Genomic DNA, 15,023 nt, shown 5'->3' with positions numbered 1-15,023 from the left:
GGAGCCGAAGCCTGGGCATGACCAGGTTGAAAAAACAGCAAAGAGCGGGAAGGAAGTGTTCACTCTTACTGAAGAAGGAATGTGAGGGAACATCCAAACAGAAAAAGAGAAACACGTGCCATCATCAAGGGACAAGCTGGAGGAAACAGACAAAAGAGGAGACAGAGGAAAATGTCTAAGGAACAACTTACGAGAAAAGATCATTTTATGAGGTTATGTAAATTATTGGAAAAACGAGCCTCGGGCAGGCTTACCCAAAGCCTCTCCCTTTCTAATAGTCGTACTGCTGTATAGTAGTAATGCTGAGACATTGTTAGATCCCACATTATTAAAGAGAAATTTTATTGGGCTTGTGATACCATATTGACTAAGGAGGGAAAACAAACTAATTATTTTTAGAAATAAGTTTAATACAGGTGGGGAACAAGGGGATTGTGATAATTAAAGAATTAAGTCTTGGTTGACTAAAAAATGTACGTACAAAGCTACAAATCCTGTAGCTTCTATTTAGTGGCCAATTAAAAAGTCTCGGTACAATATCGCCCTCTTCTGGACAATCCCAAAGACGTTCAAAATTCTGAAATCTTTCCCCATCTCCATCATCAGTCAGACGTGAACTTTAAGTAGTAGGCAGGGAATGGAGTTAAGTGGCAAAAGGGGTGATCTGGGGACCAAGGACCCTAAAGGTTATTCAAGATATGCCTTTTCTGAATTACACGCAAAGTCCTTGCCACCCATCTATCAAGAAGTACAAATGTAGATGCATTGCTTTTAAAAACAAATAAAACTTTGAAAGCTTGAAACATCAAAACAAACCAAAAGACAGACATAAAAACAGCAGGCATTTAAAAATCTTTCTAAATCACGTGCAGGCTCGAGCAGTGCCTGTGATCCAGCCGGTACCCTGGACTCCAATTTGGTAAGTCGAGGGTTATAAAAGGGTTACAATTCTAACTGATGTATTTGGATACATATTACAGACTAACTTGGGGAGCTTCCCAAAATTGAAAGTAAATTAAAATAAGACCCGAAGCTGAACTGCCACAGAGGTCATTGTTCTTGTTCCAAGTGCATCTGTGATAAAGTGAATCCCACGGTCTTCCGATGAGGTTTCTAAGCGCTTTAGAAATGATCTGTCTTTGCAGCTTCAAAGCCTGGAGATGGTGGGCCTCCAGGCATCCGAGGGACAGAGGAAGAGAGATTCTGTGTTCTTACAGGGAGACAGTGGCCCTGGCATATTACAAAAGTACTTTCAGATAAACATCATTCTCTACTGATCCTCAACATGTTAAATATTCAGATACTTTTCCATTTAAAGGCGTAGTTCACGCTGTCCCAGAATCAACAGATGAGGACAATGTCAGCAATAGAAGTGATTTTTAAATGTTTCTTTTAATGTATTTTCCAGTTTTGTCTTAACCACAAATATGGATTATGTGTAGAAAAAAATGAAGAATAAAGCAAAAGCCATGAGCAGTCTGTTGAAATCAACACAGTACTTTTTCCCTCTCTGGTTACCCTTAATTTACTTTTCACGGCCAAAATATAATTCTGTGACAAGCTTTGTTCAGAACGTATGTTTGAGAACAAACGTCTTAATTTTGCGATGTCAAGTGTTAGTTTGATTTTCTTTCAAAGGGATATTGCCAGTGCAAGGCTCATGTTGAAAGTCCTTCTTGTAGCATCTGCAAACCACTATATTGGAATCTGGCCAAAGAAAACCCTAGTGGATGTTCAGGTATGGTTTTTACACATCATAATTTACTATGTTGCTAATTCCTCTTAATTTTCTCTACTTTAGTGACTAAACCCACAAAAGAGCTATTTATTTAATAAGTTCAATTTGTCTGAAATTTCATGTAAATGTTTTGATGTTTTTTCCCCTGCTTTTGGCAGAACTTCTGTCATTTCGAAAATCTCAGCAAGGGATTTATATCCCGTTTCCATATGTATTTTGTTGTTTGCAAAGGCAGCTACTTGATAAATGGTTTATACTGCCTTGATTTTTTATAACCCCTCTTTTGGGTTTGATTTGATTTTCATTTTGTGCTTAGATTGAAGCCAGGACAGGACAGGAACTTAAAAACACCAAGCTAAAGGTGGTTAAGTGGAGTGGATATGTCCTTTCTTTAAAAAGATTTCATTTATTTATTTGAAAGCGAGAGAGTGCGAGTGCACAAGCAGAGGGGAGGGGCAGAGGGAGAAGCAGACTCCCTGCTGAGCTGGGAGCCCATGTGGGATGTGGGACTCGATCCCCCAGGACCTGGGGATCATGACCTGAGCCGAAGACAGACGCTTCACTGACTGAGCCACCCAGGCGCCCCTAGAGTATGTTTTCATGTAAGCATATTAGTAATGGCCTTGACATTAGAATCACTTAAAAATCCCATGATGTTGCAGCCTTTGTCTTAGAGGGGTCATGAACTAGCCATTTCTGCTGACCCCAGAAAGCAGTCCCATTTTAGGCTTCAATGGAGCGTACTGGAATTCTGCTGAGGTGTGCCTGACAGTGAACACACGTGTCGCACAGCTGCTGTGTCACGTTTCCAGAGCCAAGGGCTGTCCGTTGTGCAGCCTTAGTCCAGGGACGCTCTCTTATCTTCACAGAGTGCCAGTGCCACGTGGCGGGAACAGTGAGCGGGATCGGAGAGTGTGGGCAGGTAACGTGGGCCGATTGTCCATAAAGCAGTGCGGTGTTAGAGCAGTTGATGTTGGGGTGTCTGTGGGAGGGGATTAGTGCCTCTGCGGTTGTACGGGGCGTGCTGATCTCTCTGGACATTTTCAGAGCCTCGCTAACTGCTTCGTGTTACACAGCGAGTCAGTTTTACATCTTGAAGATTAGCGAATTGTGCGATCTTACCAAATTTTGTCATCCGGCTTATTCTGCAGCGAGATGGGGACTGTCACTGCAAGTCCCACGTCAGTGGCGATTCCTGTGACACGTGTGAAGATGGATATTTTGCTTTGGAAAAGAGCAATTACTTTGGGTGTCAAGGTAAATAGTTTCAGTGGGTCCTGAGGGAAGCCAGTGTTGATGGGCAAAACTGTGGGGATAATCTCTCTTCCGAGTTCTGTCATTTTCATGCAGTCTTTCTGATGGGATGGGACTCAAAAATTCTGTTCCAGGGAATTTGGCCAAATACTTAGTTGAGATGAGTAATAAATTGCAAGTGTGGCTGTTTCTAATTCTCGTCTACCAGCACATTGTTGGTTTAATGACAGAAAACATCTTTGGGATGGAGGGGGTGGCATCTGTTAATTTCGTAAATAACATCAAGACAATTTGGAAGATATATTTTGTATTATCAGAACAGCGCACACCAGACTTTAGAGGTAATACTATGTTAAATAAGACACCTGCAGGTGTGTGGCCCCAAAAGGCTACTGTAGAATCTCTCCCACAGACTCTCAGTCACAGACGTTATTTACAAGACACCGTGCTGCTCAATTAATTGTGTTTAGCTGCGGGGCTCCTGGCCCCTTTTGCTGGACAGCAGTGTTGGGGCTGACCTCCAGCATACTTCCAGCCTACAAGTGGGCTTTGGGGGGCACCTCCCATTTCCCTACGTATTTCTAACGGGATGTGGCAGGGCTAAGAAGCAGCCCTGTCCTTGCTGGTGTCCGCTTCTCAGAGAAGGAGGGAAAGCTTCAGCGTGGAGATGCCTTGCGGGGTCACTGCTGTTGTTTCCTGACCTTCAGGGTGTCAGTGTGACATTGGTGGAGCGATCACCCCCCTGTGCAGCGGGCCCTCGGGAGGATGCCGTTGCCGAGAGCACGTGGTGGGGAAGGCTTGCCAGCGGTGAGTGTCCAGGTTTCCTCCTGTACTGACGTGGTGGAAGGTTCTCAGGGAGTCCTGTCTGTGCCGACAGCTCGGGGAGGAGACAAGCTGTCCTAAGGAGACAGGGTACATGGAGCTCTACTGTCCCTTGAAATCCGGACACTTGTCAGGGGGCCCAATTAAAGCAGGAGGTAAGGTTGCCCTAAAGACGTCCACCTTGTAGGTCACAGAGCCGCCTCACTGGAAAGTTCCCGCAGGTACAAAAAGTGAGGTGGGTTCCCGTGGCCGAAACTCCAGGTGAAAGTCACAGCTTGGAGGGGCCCAGCAAAGGGGCAGGCTCCTGGGACAAGGAGATTCAGGTCCAGCTTCTCCCTGGGGACCCATGGCTGAAGGCGTGGAGAGGCCGGGTGCGTTACACTGGGTGCAGTGGGAGGGAAAGGGAAGAAAACTCTAGAAGTGGGTTAACTCCCTCATCTCATGCAGAAGCTAATTAAAATGAAATATAGGAGCAAGGGAGCGAGTGGAGGCTGAGCTCCCAGAGGGGCTGTCACGGGTACGGCAGCACCCTGTCTCCGTGTCCTGTCATATTTAACACTTTCTAGGTCTAAAAAAATGTTTTCATTCCTGTATAATTAACATACAATGTTATATGAGTTTCAGATGTAAAATACAGTGATTCAGCACTTTTCTACATTACTCTGCTCAGCATCAGTGTACTCTTAATCCTTCACCTGTTTCACCTACGCCCCCCCCCCCCCCCCCGCCCATCTCCCCTCTGGTAACCGCCAGTTTCTTCTCTGTAGTTAAGAGTCTGATTTTTTGGGGTTTTTCAATTTTTCTCTTTTTCCTTTGTTTATTTGTTTTGTTTCTTAAATTCCACACATGTGTAAAATCATACAGTGTTTTTCTGACTGATTTATTTCACTTAATGTTATATCTTATCCTCTAGCTCTATCCATGTTGTTGCAAATGGCAAGATTTCATCCTTTTTATGGCTGAGTAATAGTCCACTATATTATCTATTCCTCTATTGAGGGATACTTGGGCTGCTTCCATAATTTGGCTATTGTAAGTAATGTTGCTATAAACATAGGGGTGCATGTGTCTCGTCAAGTTAATGTTTTCCTATTTTTTTGGTAAGTAGCCAGAAGTGGAATGACTGGATTATATGGTAATTCTATTTTTAATTTTTTGAGGAACCTCCGTACTGTTTTCCACCGTGGCTGCTCCTGTCTGCATTCCCACCAACAGTGCACGAGGGATCCTTTTTCTCCACATCCTGGCCAACACCTGTTGTTTCTTGCGTTGTTGATTCTAGCCATTCTGACAGGTGTGAGTCTCATTGCGGTTTTGATTTGCATTTTTCTGATGATGAGTGATGTTGAGCACCTTTTCATGTGTCTGTTGGCTGTCTGCAGGTCTTCTTTGGAGAAATGTCTGTTCATGTCTTCTTCCTATTTTTAAATTGGATTATGCATTTTTTTGGTGTTGAGTTGTATAAGTTATTTATAAATTTTGGGTACTATCCATTGATCAGATATGTCATTTTCAAGTATCTTCTCCCATTCCACAGGTTGTATTTTAGTTTTGTTGATTGCTTCCTCTGCTGCACAGAAGCTTTTATTTTGATGTAGTCCTAGTAGTTTATTTTTGCTTTTGTTTCCCTTGCCTCAGGAGACATGTAGACCATTTGCTATGACTGAGGTCAGAGAAATAACTCCCTGTGCTCTATTCAAGGATTTGGATGGTTTCAGGTCTCACATTTAGGTCCTTAATCCATTTTGAGTTTATTTTTGTATATGGTGTAAGAAAGTGGTCCAGTTTCATTCTTTTGCATGTAGGTGTCCAGTTTTCCCAACACCATTTGTTAGAGACTGTTTTTTTCCTATTGCACATTCTTGCCTCCTTTGTTGAAGATTAATTAACCATATAATTGTGGGTTATTTCTGGACTCTCTATTATGTTCTATTGGTCTACGTGTCTATTTTTGTGCAGGTACCACAGTGTTTTTGATTACTACAGCTTTGTAGTATATGTTGAAATCTGGGATTGTGACACCTCCAGTTTTGTTCCTTTTCGAGATTGCCTTGGCTGTTTGGGGTCTTTTGTGGTTCCGCACACATTTTAGGATGATTTGTTTTAGTTTTGTGAAAAATGCTGTTGGTATTTTGGTAGGGATTGCATTAAATGCGTAGAGTGCTTTGGGTAATATGGACATTTTAACAATATTTGTTTTTTCAATCCATGGGCATGGAATGTCTTTCCATTTCTTTGTGTCTTCTTCAAATTCTTTCCACAGTGTTTTATAGTTTTCAGAGCACGTGTCTTTATCTCTTTGGTTAAGATTATTCCTATGTATTTTATTATTTTTGGTGTATTTGTAAATGGGACTCTTTTCTTAATTTCTATTTCTGCTACTTCATTATTATGTACAGAAATGCAATGCAACTTCACTGATTTCATTTTAGTTCTAATAGTTTTTTGGTGGAATTTTTGGGGGTTTCTATGTATAGTATCATGTCATCTGCAAATAGTGAAAGTTTTTACCTCTTCCTTACCAATTTGGATGCCTTTTAGTCCATTTTTGTTGTCTGATTTCTGAGGCTAGGGTTTCCAGTACCATGTTGAATGAAAGTGGTGAGAGCAGACAACCTTGTCTTGTTCCTGACCTTAGTGGGAAAGCGTTTTTCCTCATTGAATATGATGTTTGCTGTGGGTTTTTCATATGAGGCCTTTATTATGTTGAGACATGTTCCCTGTAAACCTACGTTGTTAAAGGTTTTTATCATGAACGGATGTTGTACTTTGTCATATGCTTTTTCTGCATCTGTTGAAATGATCATATGGTTTTTATCCTTTTTCTTATTGATGCGATGTATCCCATTGATCGATTTGCAAATATTGAATCACCCTTGTATCCCAGGAGTGAATCCCACTTGACTGTGCTGAATGGCTATTTTAATGTACTGTTGGATTCTATTTGCTAATATCTTATTGAGGATTTTTGCATCTATGTTCATCAGAGATACTGGCTTTCAGTTTTGTGTATGTGTGTGTGTGTGTGTGTGTGTGTGTGTGTGTGTGTGTGTGGTTTCTTTACCTGGTTTTGGTATCAGGGTAATGCTGGCTTCATAGAATGAATTTGGAAACTTTCTCTTTCAGTTTTTGGAATGGTTTGAGAAGAACAGTTATTAACTCTTCTTTAAATGTTTGTTAGACTTCATCTGTGAGTCTATCTGGTCCTGGACTTTTGTTTGTTGGGAGTTTATTTTGATTATTACTGATTCAGTTTCGTTGCTGGTTGTCAGTCTGTTCAAATTTTTCTGTTTCTTCCTGATTCTAAGAGCTTATATGTTTCTAGGAATTTATCCAATTCTTCTAGGTTGTCCAATTTCTTGGCATATAATTTTTCACAATATTCTCATATAACCCTTTGTATTTCAATGGTGTTGGTGGTATTTTCTCCTCTTTCATTTCTGATTTTGTTTATTTGACTCCCCTCCCCCCCCCCCCCATGATTCTGGCTAAAGGTTTATCAATTTCGTTGATCTTTTCAAATAACCGGCTCCTGGTTTCATTGGTCTGTTCTACTGGTTTTTTTGTTTTGTTTTTTTGGGTTTTTTTTAAGTTTCAATTTCATTTATTTCTGTGCTGATCTTTATTATTTCCTTCCTTTTGCTGGGTTTGGGTTTTGTTTGTTCTTTTTTTTAGCTTCTTTAGGTGTAATGTTAGGTTGTTTATTTGAGATTTTTCTTGTTTCTTGAGGTAGGTCTGTGTTGCTATAAACTTCCTTCTTACAATGGCTTTTACTGTATCTCAAAGATTTTGGACCTTTGTTTTCATTTTCCTTTGTCTCCATGCATTATTTTATTTCTTCTTTTATTTCTTGAGTGACCCATTCATTGTTTAGTAGCATATTATTTAACCTCCATGTATTTGTGTTCATTCCAGATTTTTTCTTGTGGTTGATTTCTAGTTTCATAGCACTGTGGTCAGAAAAGATGCATGGTATGAGTTCAATCTTTTTGAATTTGTTGAGGCTTGTGTTGTGGCCTAATATGTGATCTATTCTGGAGACTGTTCTGTGTGCACTCAAAAAAATGTGTATTCCACTGTTTTAGGGTGGAATGTTCCGAATATATCTGTTAAATCAATATAGATTTTTTTTTTTTTTTTGGAAACTGTGATCCATCCATAATTTTCTCTCAGTGGAGGGAAGAAAAAACTAATTTTTAATATTCTGGCTTTTAATCATGAGCTGGAAACTGTGAATTGCAGTGTCTAAATTGCAAGTATCTTCACTACTTCTGCATTCTCAACAGATTCATAAAGGAATCTTTAGTGTAGTTAAAGTAAATTGTCTGTATTTAGGTAGTACGGCGCTTCTCCCCTTTCCTCTGATGTTTTCAGCACTGAATTCTAAAAGTCAGAACAACCCAGCTGAGCTTTCTTCAGTCATTTCTAAATGGCAGTCACTGCTGGGTCACTTAATAAAGGGTCTGTGCAGGAGGACACATCTGTGCGAATGTTTTGCTGCAGACCAACGAGGTATATGATGGACCAGAGGAATTTTGTAAATAGGTTTAGAAACATTTTCCACCTACATTTAATCTTCCCACCTTCCTGTTGATAAAGTGAGCTTCCCCCACTTCACCAGGGTAAGTTTTTTTTTCCTCCCACCTCTGTGGGCAATTAGCTATTTTTCATGTAGAAATAATACAAGAGAATAGGATTGAAATTACCCACCCTGAGGCAAAAATACTGATTTTTTACATTACAGCCAACACATACATATGAAATTTAGAACACGTCCTTTGATTTAGCGGTAAATTGTAACTAGGGTACAAGGAGAGCAAACCAGCATCGAAGATGCCATGCTGCCTTTTCTCCGGGTTGGTAAATCTTTCGTCTTTTTGTATTAAATTCCTGCCTAATGTTTGTTTATGATATTACCTGAGCATTGTTCATTTTTCTTATAAGTTTAGAAAACATTCACTTTCACTTTGTTTTCTAAATAATTTTTGTGATAATAAATGTAATATATGTGCATTGTAAAGTTTTAATAAGTATGTAAAAGTAAGAGGAAAAAAAGACCTATTCCACCACCCAGAGATAACCCCTTTTAATATTTTTTGTATATTTTTTCTAGGTTTTTTCTATGAATAGAAATTAGTATTATATTTTCTTCATAAAATTTGTATCGATTTCTTCATAGGATATTGCAGACCTTTTTCATTATCATTAGTCTTCAGAAATATTAATGGTTACACACTATTTCATAATTTTTAAATTATCTCATATTGTACATTTACATTGTTTCTAAGTTTTCACTATTATAAACATTCTTTTATGTTAATCCTTTGACACTATATATAAAATTGTTCTTTAGAATATATTCCTCGAAGTAGAATTACTGGGTCAATGGGTACAAACACTTTTAAGGAACTTTGTATATCGCTTCCTGAGAAATTGTGAGCATTTGTAATTCTGCTTGCAATATAGGGCCATGACCTTTTATTTCCTTTGACTAAATGATCTTTATGGCTTTAAACCCACTAACTGCTGTTAGTTTGTGACTGGGTTGTCAAATGTGTCATTTTGAAGAACTTCAAATTGTTTGACTATGAAATGTCCCCCAAGCAATGTAGTATTTTTGATCCTCCTCTGTGATTGCCACTATTGGACTCTTGAATCTGTCTATACACTTACAGTTTAAGAAAATACAAGGCATTAAAAATCAATCTAATGATTAAAAATATATATTATAGAGAATAATGTATCTAACTTGTAAACTTAGCATATGAAATATATTATGTCACATTCACTGTTGTGTGTATGGTACTTAGCAATAGTGCCTGGCACGTATGTATTGATATTTGTATGAGTGAATATGAGTACATGAATGAATGAATGAATGAATGGTTGGATGGATTTACAGTAAGTAACCTAATTTGATTTTGCTAAGTTGTTGGCAACCATTTAGAACATATTAAAGGATGTTACTGCTATGGGTTGTGCTAAGTGATTTTCTCATTTTGTTGCTTAGACTGATAGGTGTTGGGTGTGTTTTATGTGAATGTTTACATAAATGAAAGCAATAATTTAAAGAAAAAGCAGGAGGGTGGCTCTTTCATTTCTTCTTTTTTGTATTCTGTTGATTTGGTGGCAGCTCTGTTAGCAGTAGCTATTGAGATTAAAGAATGTTTGGATTATCATTGAACCTAACTTGCTGTCTCCATGTTTACTTTTTACTTACCAAAGACCTGAAAACAACTACTATTTCCCGGATTTGCATCATATGAAGTATGAGATTGAAGATGGCACCACACCTAATGGAAGAGAACTTCGATTTGGATTTGATCCCCTGGAGTTCCCTGAGTTTAGCTGGAGAGGATATGCTCAGATGACCTCGGTACAGGTATGTAGCCTGCAGAAATTGCTTCCTGGCAGGGTGGGGCATATACTTACCCATGACACTCTCAGTGAGTCCCCCCAAAAGGTGAGCTGTCCCCAAAACTGACTCCAGGATTCTTTTTCTCCAGACTATGGATGGGGCTTGGGGTAGGATTGGATTTTAACTGATAGTATATGTATCAGTTTCACAGTTTATCGTCAATTTAATTTGGTCACAAAATCAGACAAAGAAGGGGTTAAAGAAAACTAGTGTTTATCTCTAGAGACTTTTTAAAAGAAGTTGTTTCCCAAGTTGGATTAGTCTATATGTTAACACAAGAGACACTTTTCTTTAAAGACATTTGTAGAGAATAAAAATGAGTTGAATTAAATAATTCCAATAATGTGTGTGTTGTTGATATTTGACCAGCACTGGTTTTTTGTTTTTGTTTTTGTTTTTGTTTTTGTTTTGCCTTTTTAAACCCTGAATTACTCTATAAATAGAAACTAAGATAAAAGAGGAATTTTAGTGGTATTTTATTTTTCTTTCCTGTGTTTCTCCTTTCCTTCATTCTTCTCTACTGTATCCATCTCCCTTGGCTTTGTGTTGGAATAGTTATGGAATTTACACATTTTCTCGTTACCTTTAGAACTTATGCAGTATTTACAGCCAACAATTTCTGTATAGTCATTGAGAAGTTTTGTTCTCAGGATTTCTCTTTGAGGTTGGTCTCTTCAAACTGTGTTTCTCAGTGGAGAAATTCAGAACAAAAGAGGTAACTTGATGACCCTGATAACCCAATATTTGTCCTTAGCAGACTAATACTTGCTATGTTTACATAAGTCACCACTTAGAGAAACAGGGACAGGGCCACTGCTCTCTTAGAGCCGTCATTGGTTCTAATGTTGCTTCGTGCCTGACCAGGGTCCCTTATCACGCTGCTTTCTCAAACAGTACCTAGGACCCCTTTTTTTTTTTTTTTTTAAGATTTACTTATTTATTTGAGAGAAAGAGAGAGAGGGTATGCATGAGCAAGGGGAGGAGCAGAGGGAGAGGATCTCAAGCAGATTGCGGGGCTCAGTCTCAGGACCCTAAGATCAAGCCCTGAGCTAAAACCAGGAGTTGGGTGCTTAACCGACTGAGCCACCCAGTCGCCCCAACAGTACCTAGGATCTTAAGACCTCACTGCTTTCTCCTTCTCCCCAATAAAAAATTCAGTTTCTTTAGCATTCTGTTCTTCATGATTCAGAAAAAAGCAGTGGAGTCATTAAGTCATTAAGTCATAATAGGATGTGAATGACAGAGTCCAGTCAAGGTGGATACCTTCTCACAAGTGTTTACAATTTGAAAGAATGACTAGTTAACACAAAGGAATTTCTTCTTTTAAAAATATTTTATTTATTTATTTGACAGAGAATGAGTGGTAGGGAGGGGCAGAGGAAGAGGGGAGAAGCAGGATCCCGCTGAGCTGGGGCTTGATCCCAGGACCTTGAGATCGTGACCTGAGCCAGAGGCAGACACTCAACCGACTGAGCCACCCAGGCTCCCTGCAAAGGAAATGAATTTCAAATGATGGAGTTTCTCTTAGTATTTTTCTTTTTTTTTTTTTTTTTAAAGATTTTATTTATTTATTTGACAGATACAGAGACAGCCAGCGAGAGAGGGAACACAAGCAGGGGGAGTGGGAGAGGAAGAAGCAGGCTCCCAGCAGAGGAGCCTGATGTGGGGCTCGATCCCACAACACCGGGATCACGCCCTGAGCCGAAGGCAGACGCCCAACCGCTGTGCCACCCAGGCGCCCCCTCTCTTAGTATTTTTCAACAGCAGACCTTGGTGGTATCTGTCAAATCACCCCTAACTTTGTTCCTTATACATTTTTGCATTTTTATTTTCCAATTCTGTCAAGTTAGAAAGCCCACACTGAGTGGAGTCTTTAGCTTTTTCTGTATATGGTATCATGTCATTTGCAAATAGTAGAGTTTTACTTCTTTCTTGCCAGTTTAGATACCTTTTCTTTCTTTTTGTTGTCTGATTGCCGTGGCTAGGACTTCCAGTGCTACGTTGAATAAAAGTGGTGAGAGTAGCCATCCTTGTCTTATTCTGACCTTAAGGGAAAAGCTTTCAGCTTTTCACCACTGAATATGATGTTAACTGTTTGTTTTTCATATAAGGCCTTTATTATGTTGAGGTATGTTCCCTCTAGACCTACCTTGCAGAGGACTTTTATCATGAATGGATGTTGTACTTTGTCAAATGCTTTTTCTGCCTCCATTGAAATGATCATATGGTGTTTATCCTTTCTCTTAATTGATGGGACATACCACAGTGATTGATTTGCAAATATTGAACCACCCTTGTATCCCAGGAATAAATCCTATTTGATCATGCTGAATGATTTTTTTTAATGTATTGTTGGATTCTGTTTGGTAATACTTTATTGAGGATTTTTGCATCTATGTTCGTCAGAGATATTGGCCTGTAGTTCTCTGTTTTTGTAGCGTTTTATCTGGTTTTGGTATCAGGGTGATACCGGCCTCATAGTATGAATTTGGAAGTTTTCCTTCCTCTTCTATTTTTTGGAATACTTTGAGAAGAATAAGTATTAACTGTCCTTGAGATGTTTGATAGAATTTGCCTGTGAGCCGTCTGGTCCTAGACTTTTTTGGGGGGAAGTTTTTAAATTACCGATTCAGTTTTATTGCTGGTAATTTGTTCAAAATTTCCATTCCTGCTTTCATTTTGATAGTTTATATGTTTCTAAGAATTTATCCATTTCTTCTAAGCTGTTCAGTTTGTTGGCATACAGCTCCTTATAATATTCTGTTACAACTGTTTGCATTTCTGTGGTGCTTGTTGTTTCTTCTCTTTCATTAGTGATTTTGTTTATTGGGTCCTCTCTCTCTCTCTCTCTCTCACTCATTTTTTGATGAGTCTGGCTCGAGAGTTAATTTTGTGGATCTTTTCAAAAAATCAGCTCCTGGTTTCATTGATCTGTTCTATTGTTTTTTTTATTTTTGTTTGTTTAGTTTCTGTATCGTTTATTTCTGCTGTGATCTCTGCTGTGATTGTCCACTTATTATTTCCTTCCTTTTGCTGGGTTTGGGTTTTGTTTGTTCTTATTTTAGCATCCTGAAGTGTAAGGTTAGGTTGTTCAAGATTTTTCTTGCTTCCTGAGATAGGCCTGTGTTGCTATAAATGTCCTTCTTAGAACTGCTTTTGCTGTATCCCAAAGATTTTGGACCTTTGTATTTTCATTTTCCTTTGTCTCCACACAATATTTTATTTCTTCTTAGATTTCTTGAGTGACCCATTCATTGTTTAGTAGCATGTTATTTAACCTCCATGTATTTGTGTTCGTTCTAGATTTTTTCTTGTGGTTGATTTCTAGTTTCATAGTGTCAGAAAAGATGCATGGTATGAGTTCAGTCTTTTTGAATTTATTGAGGCTTGTGTTGTGGCCTAATCTGTGATCTATTCTGGAGACTGTTCTGTGTGCACTTGAAAAAAATGTGTATTCTGCTGTTTTAGGATGGAATGTTCTAAATATGTCTATTAAATCCATCCAGTCCAGTGTGTCATTCAAAGCCACTGTTTCCTTGTTGATTTTCTGTTTGGATGATCTGTCCATCAGTGTAAGTGAGGTATTAAAGTCCCCTATTACTGTATTACTATTGATTATTTCCTTTATGCTTGCTAATAACTGTTTTATTTATTTGGGTGCTCCCATGTTGGGTGCATAAATACTTACAATTGTTATATCCTCTTGTTGGATTGTCCATTTTATTATTGGAATGGAATATTATTCAGCCACATAAAAGAATGAAATCTTGCCATTTGTTACAACATGGATGGATCTAGAGAGTATAATGCTAGGCAAAATAAGACAGAGAATGACAAATACCATATGATTTCACTTATATGTGGAATTTAAGAAACAAAACAAACAAGCAAAGGGAAAAAAAAGAGAGAGAGAGACAAACCAAGAAACAGACTCTTAACTATAGAGAACAGACTGGTGGTTGCCAGAGGAGAGGTGGGTGTGGGGCATGGGTGAAATAGGGGATGGGGTTGAAAGAGTAAACTTACCACAATGAAAAAAATAAAATAATTTTTTAAAAAGCCCACATTCTCGGGGCACCTGGGTGGCTCAGTTGTTAAGCATCTGCCTTCGGCTCTGGTCATGATCCCAGGGTCCTGGGATCGAGCCCCACATCGGGCTCCCTGCTCCGCTGGGAGCCTTCTTCTCCCTCTCCCACTCCCCCTGCTTGTGTTCCCTCTCTCGCTGTCTCTCTGTCAAATAAATAAATAAAATCTTAAAAAAAAAAAAAAAGGCCCATGTTCTCTTTGAATAGAGATTGAGATCAATTGCATATGACTTAGGCATATTTTAGTTACATCCAGGTTTTATCACTAATGTGTTTGGGGTATTTTAAGCTTTGCTTAGCCAACATAAGTTTCTGTGACCATTTAGAATTTTAGGTACGTGAACAGAACCCTGGAATGGTTTCTCTGTGGAGCTGGGGGTGTCCAATAACACTGTCCTTTCCTTCTCTTCTGCCTTTTTTGCATTTCTCCCAGCCCATGGTGGTTACCCCTGTCACTGTGGCTTTCCTTAAACTAGTCCAGCTAATATTCACTCTGTCTGCCTGATTCCAGAAGGGTGCAAAGAGGATCTCAGTTGCTGAGCGAACAGGTTTTCACTGTAACTTTAATTGTAAGTGTTTTTAATTTATTGTGAGGCCTGCCTATGTCCATCCTCCACGGAATTAGTTATTTGGTGCTTGCTGAGTGTGAGTGAGTGAGTGAGGGAGGGAGAGAGAGAGGGAGAGAGAGGGAGTGTGTGTGCACATT

General features: G+C 39.1%; 1 protein-coding gene across 5 annotated transcripts in view; it reads left to right on the top strand.

Moving 5' to 3' along the window:
* The window catches only part of LAMA3 (laminin subunit alpha 3), a 254,952-nt gene that overhangs the window by 111,795 nt on the left and 128,134 nt on the right, over nucleotides 1-15,023 (top strand). For all 5 annotated transcript variants that reach the window (XM_045781833.2, XM_045781832.2, XM_045781831.2 and 2 more), the window contains 6 exons: nucleotides 873-919; nucleotides 1,639-1,738; nucleotides 2,608-2,660; nucleotides 2,890-2,995; nucleotides 3,700-3,799; nucleotides 10,040-10,196. In XM_045781833.2, coding sequence (XP_045637789.2) covers nucleotides 873-919; nucleotides 1,639-1,738; nucleotides 2,608-2,660; nucleotides 2,890-2,995; nucleotides 3,700-3,799; nucleotides 10,040-10,196 — 563 coding nt within the window. The remainder of the gene's footprint in view (nucleotides 1-872; nucleotides 920-1,638; nucleotides 1,739-2,607; nucleotides 2,661-2,889; nucleotides 2,996-3,699; nucleotides 3,800-10,039; nucleotides 10,197-15,023) is intronic.

The sequence above is a fragment of the Ursus americanus genome, chromosome 19 (assembly GCF_024610735.1).
Source record: "Ursus americanus isolate L20-20 chromosome 19, mUrsAme1.1.p, whole genome shotgun sequence".
In the NCBI taxonomy this organism is placed as follows: Eukaryota; Metazoa; Chordata; class Mammalia; order Carnivora; family Ursidae; genus Ursus; species Ursus americanus.
Note: the sequence above shows the minus strand (reverse complement) of the source record. Positions and strands in the feature narration are given on the sequence as shown.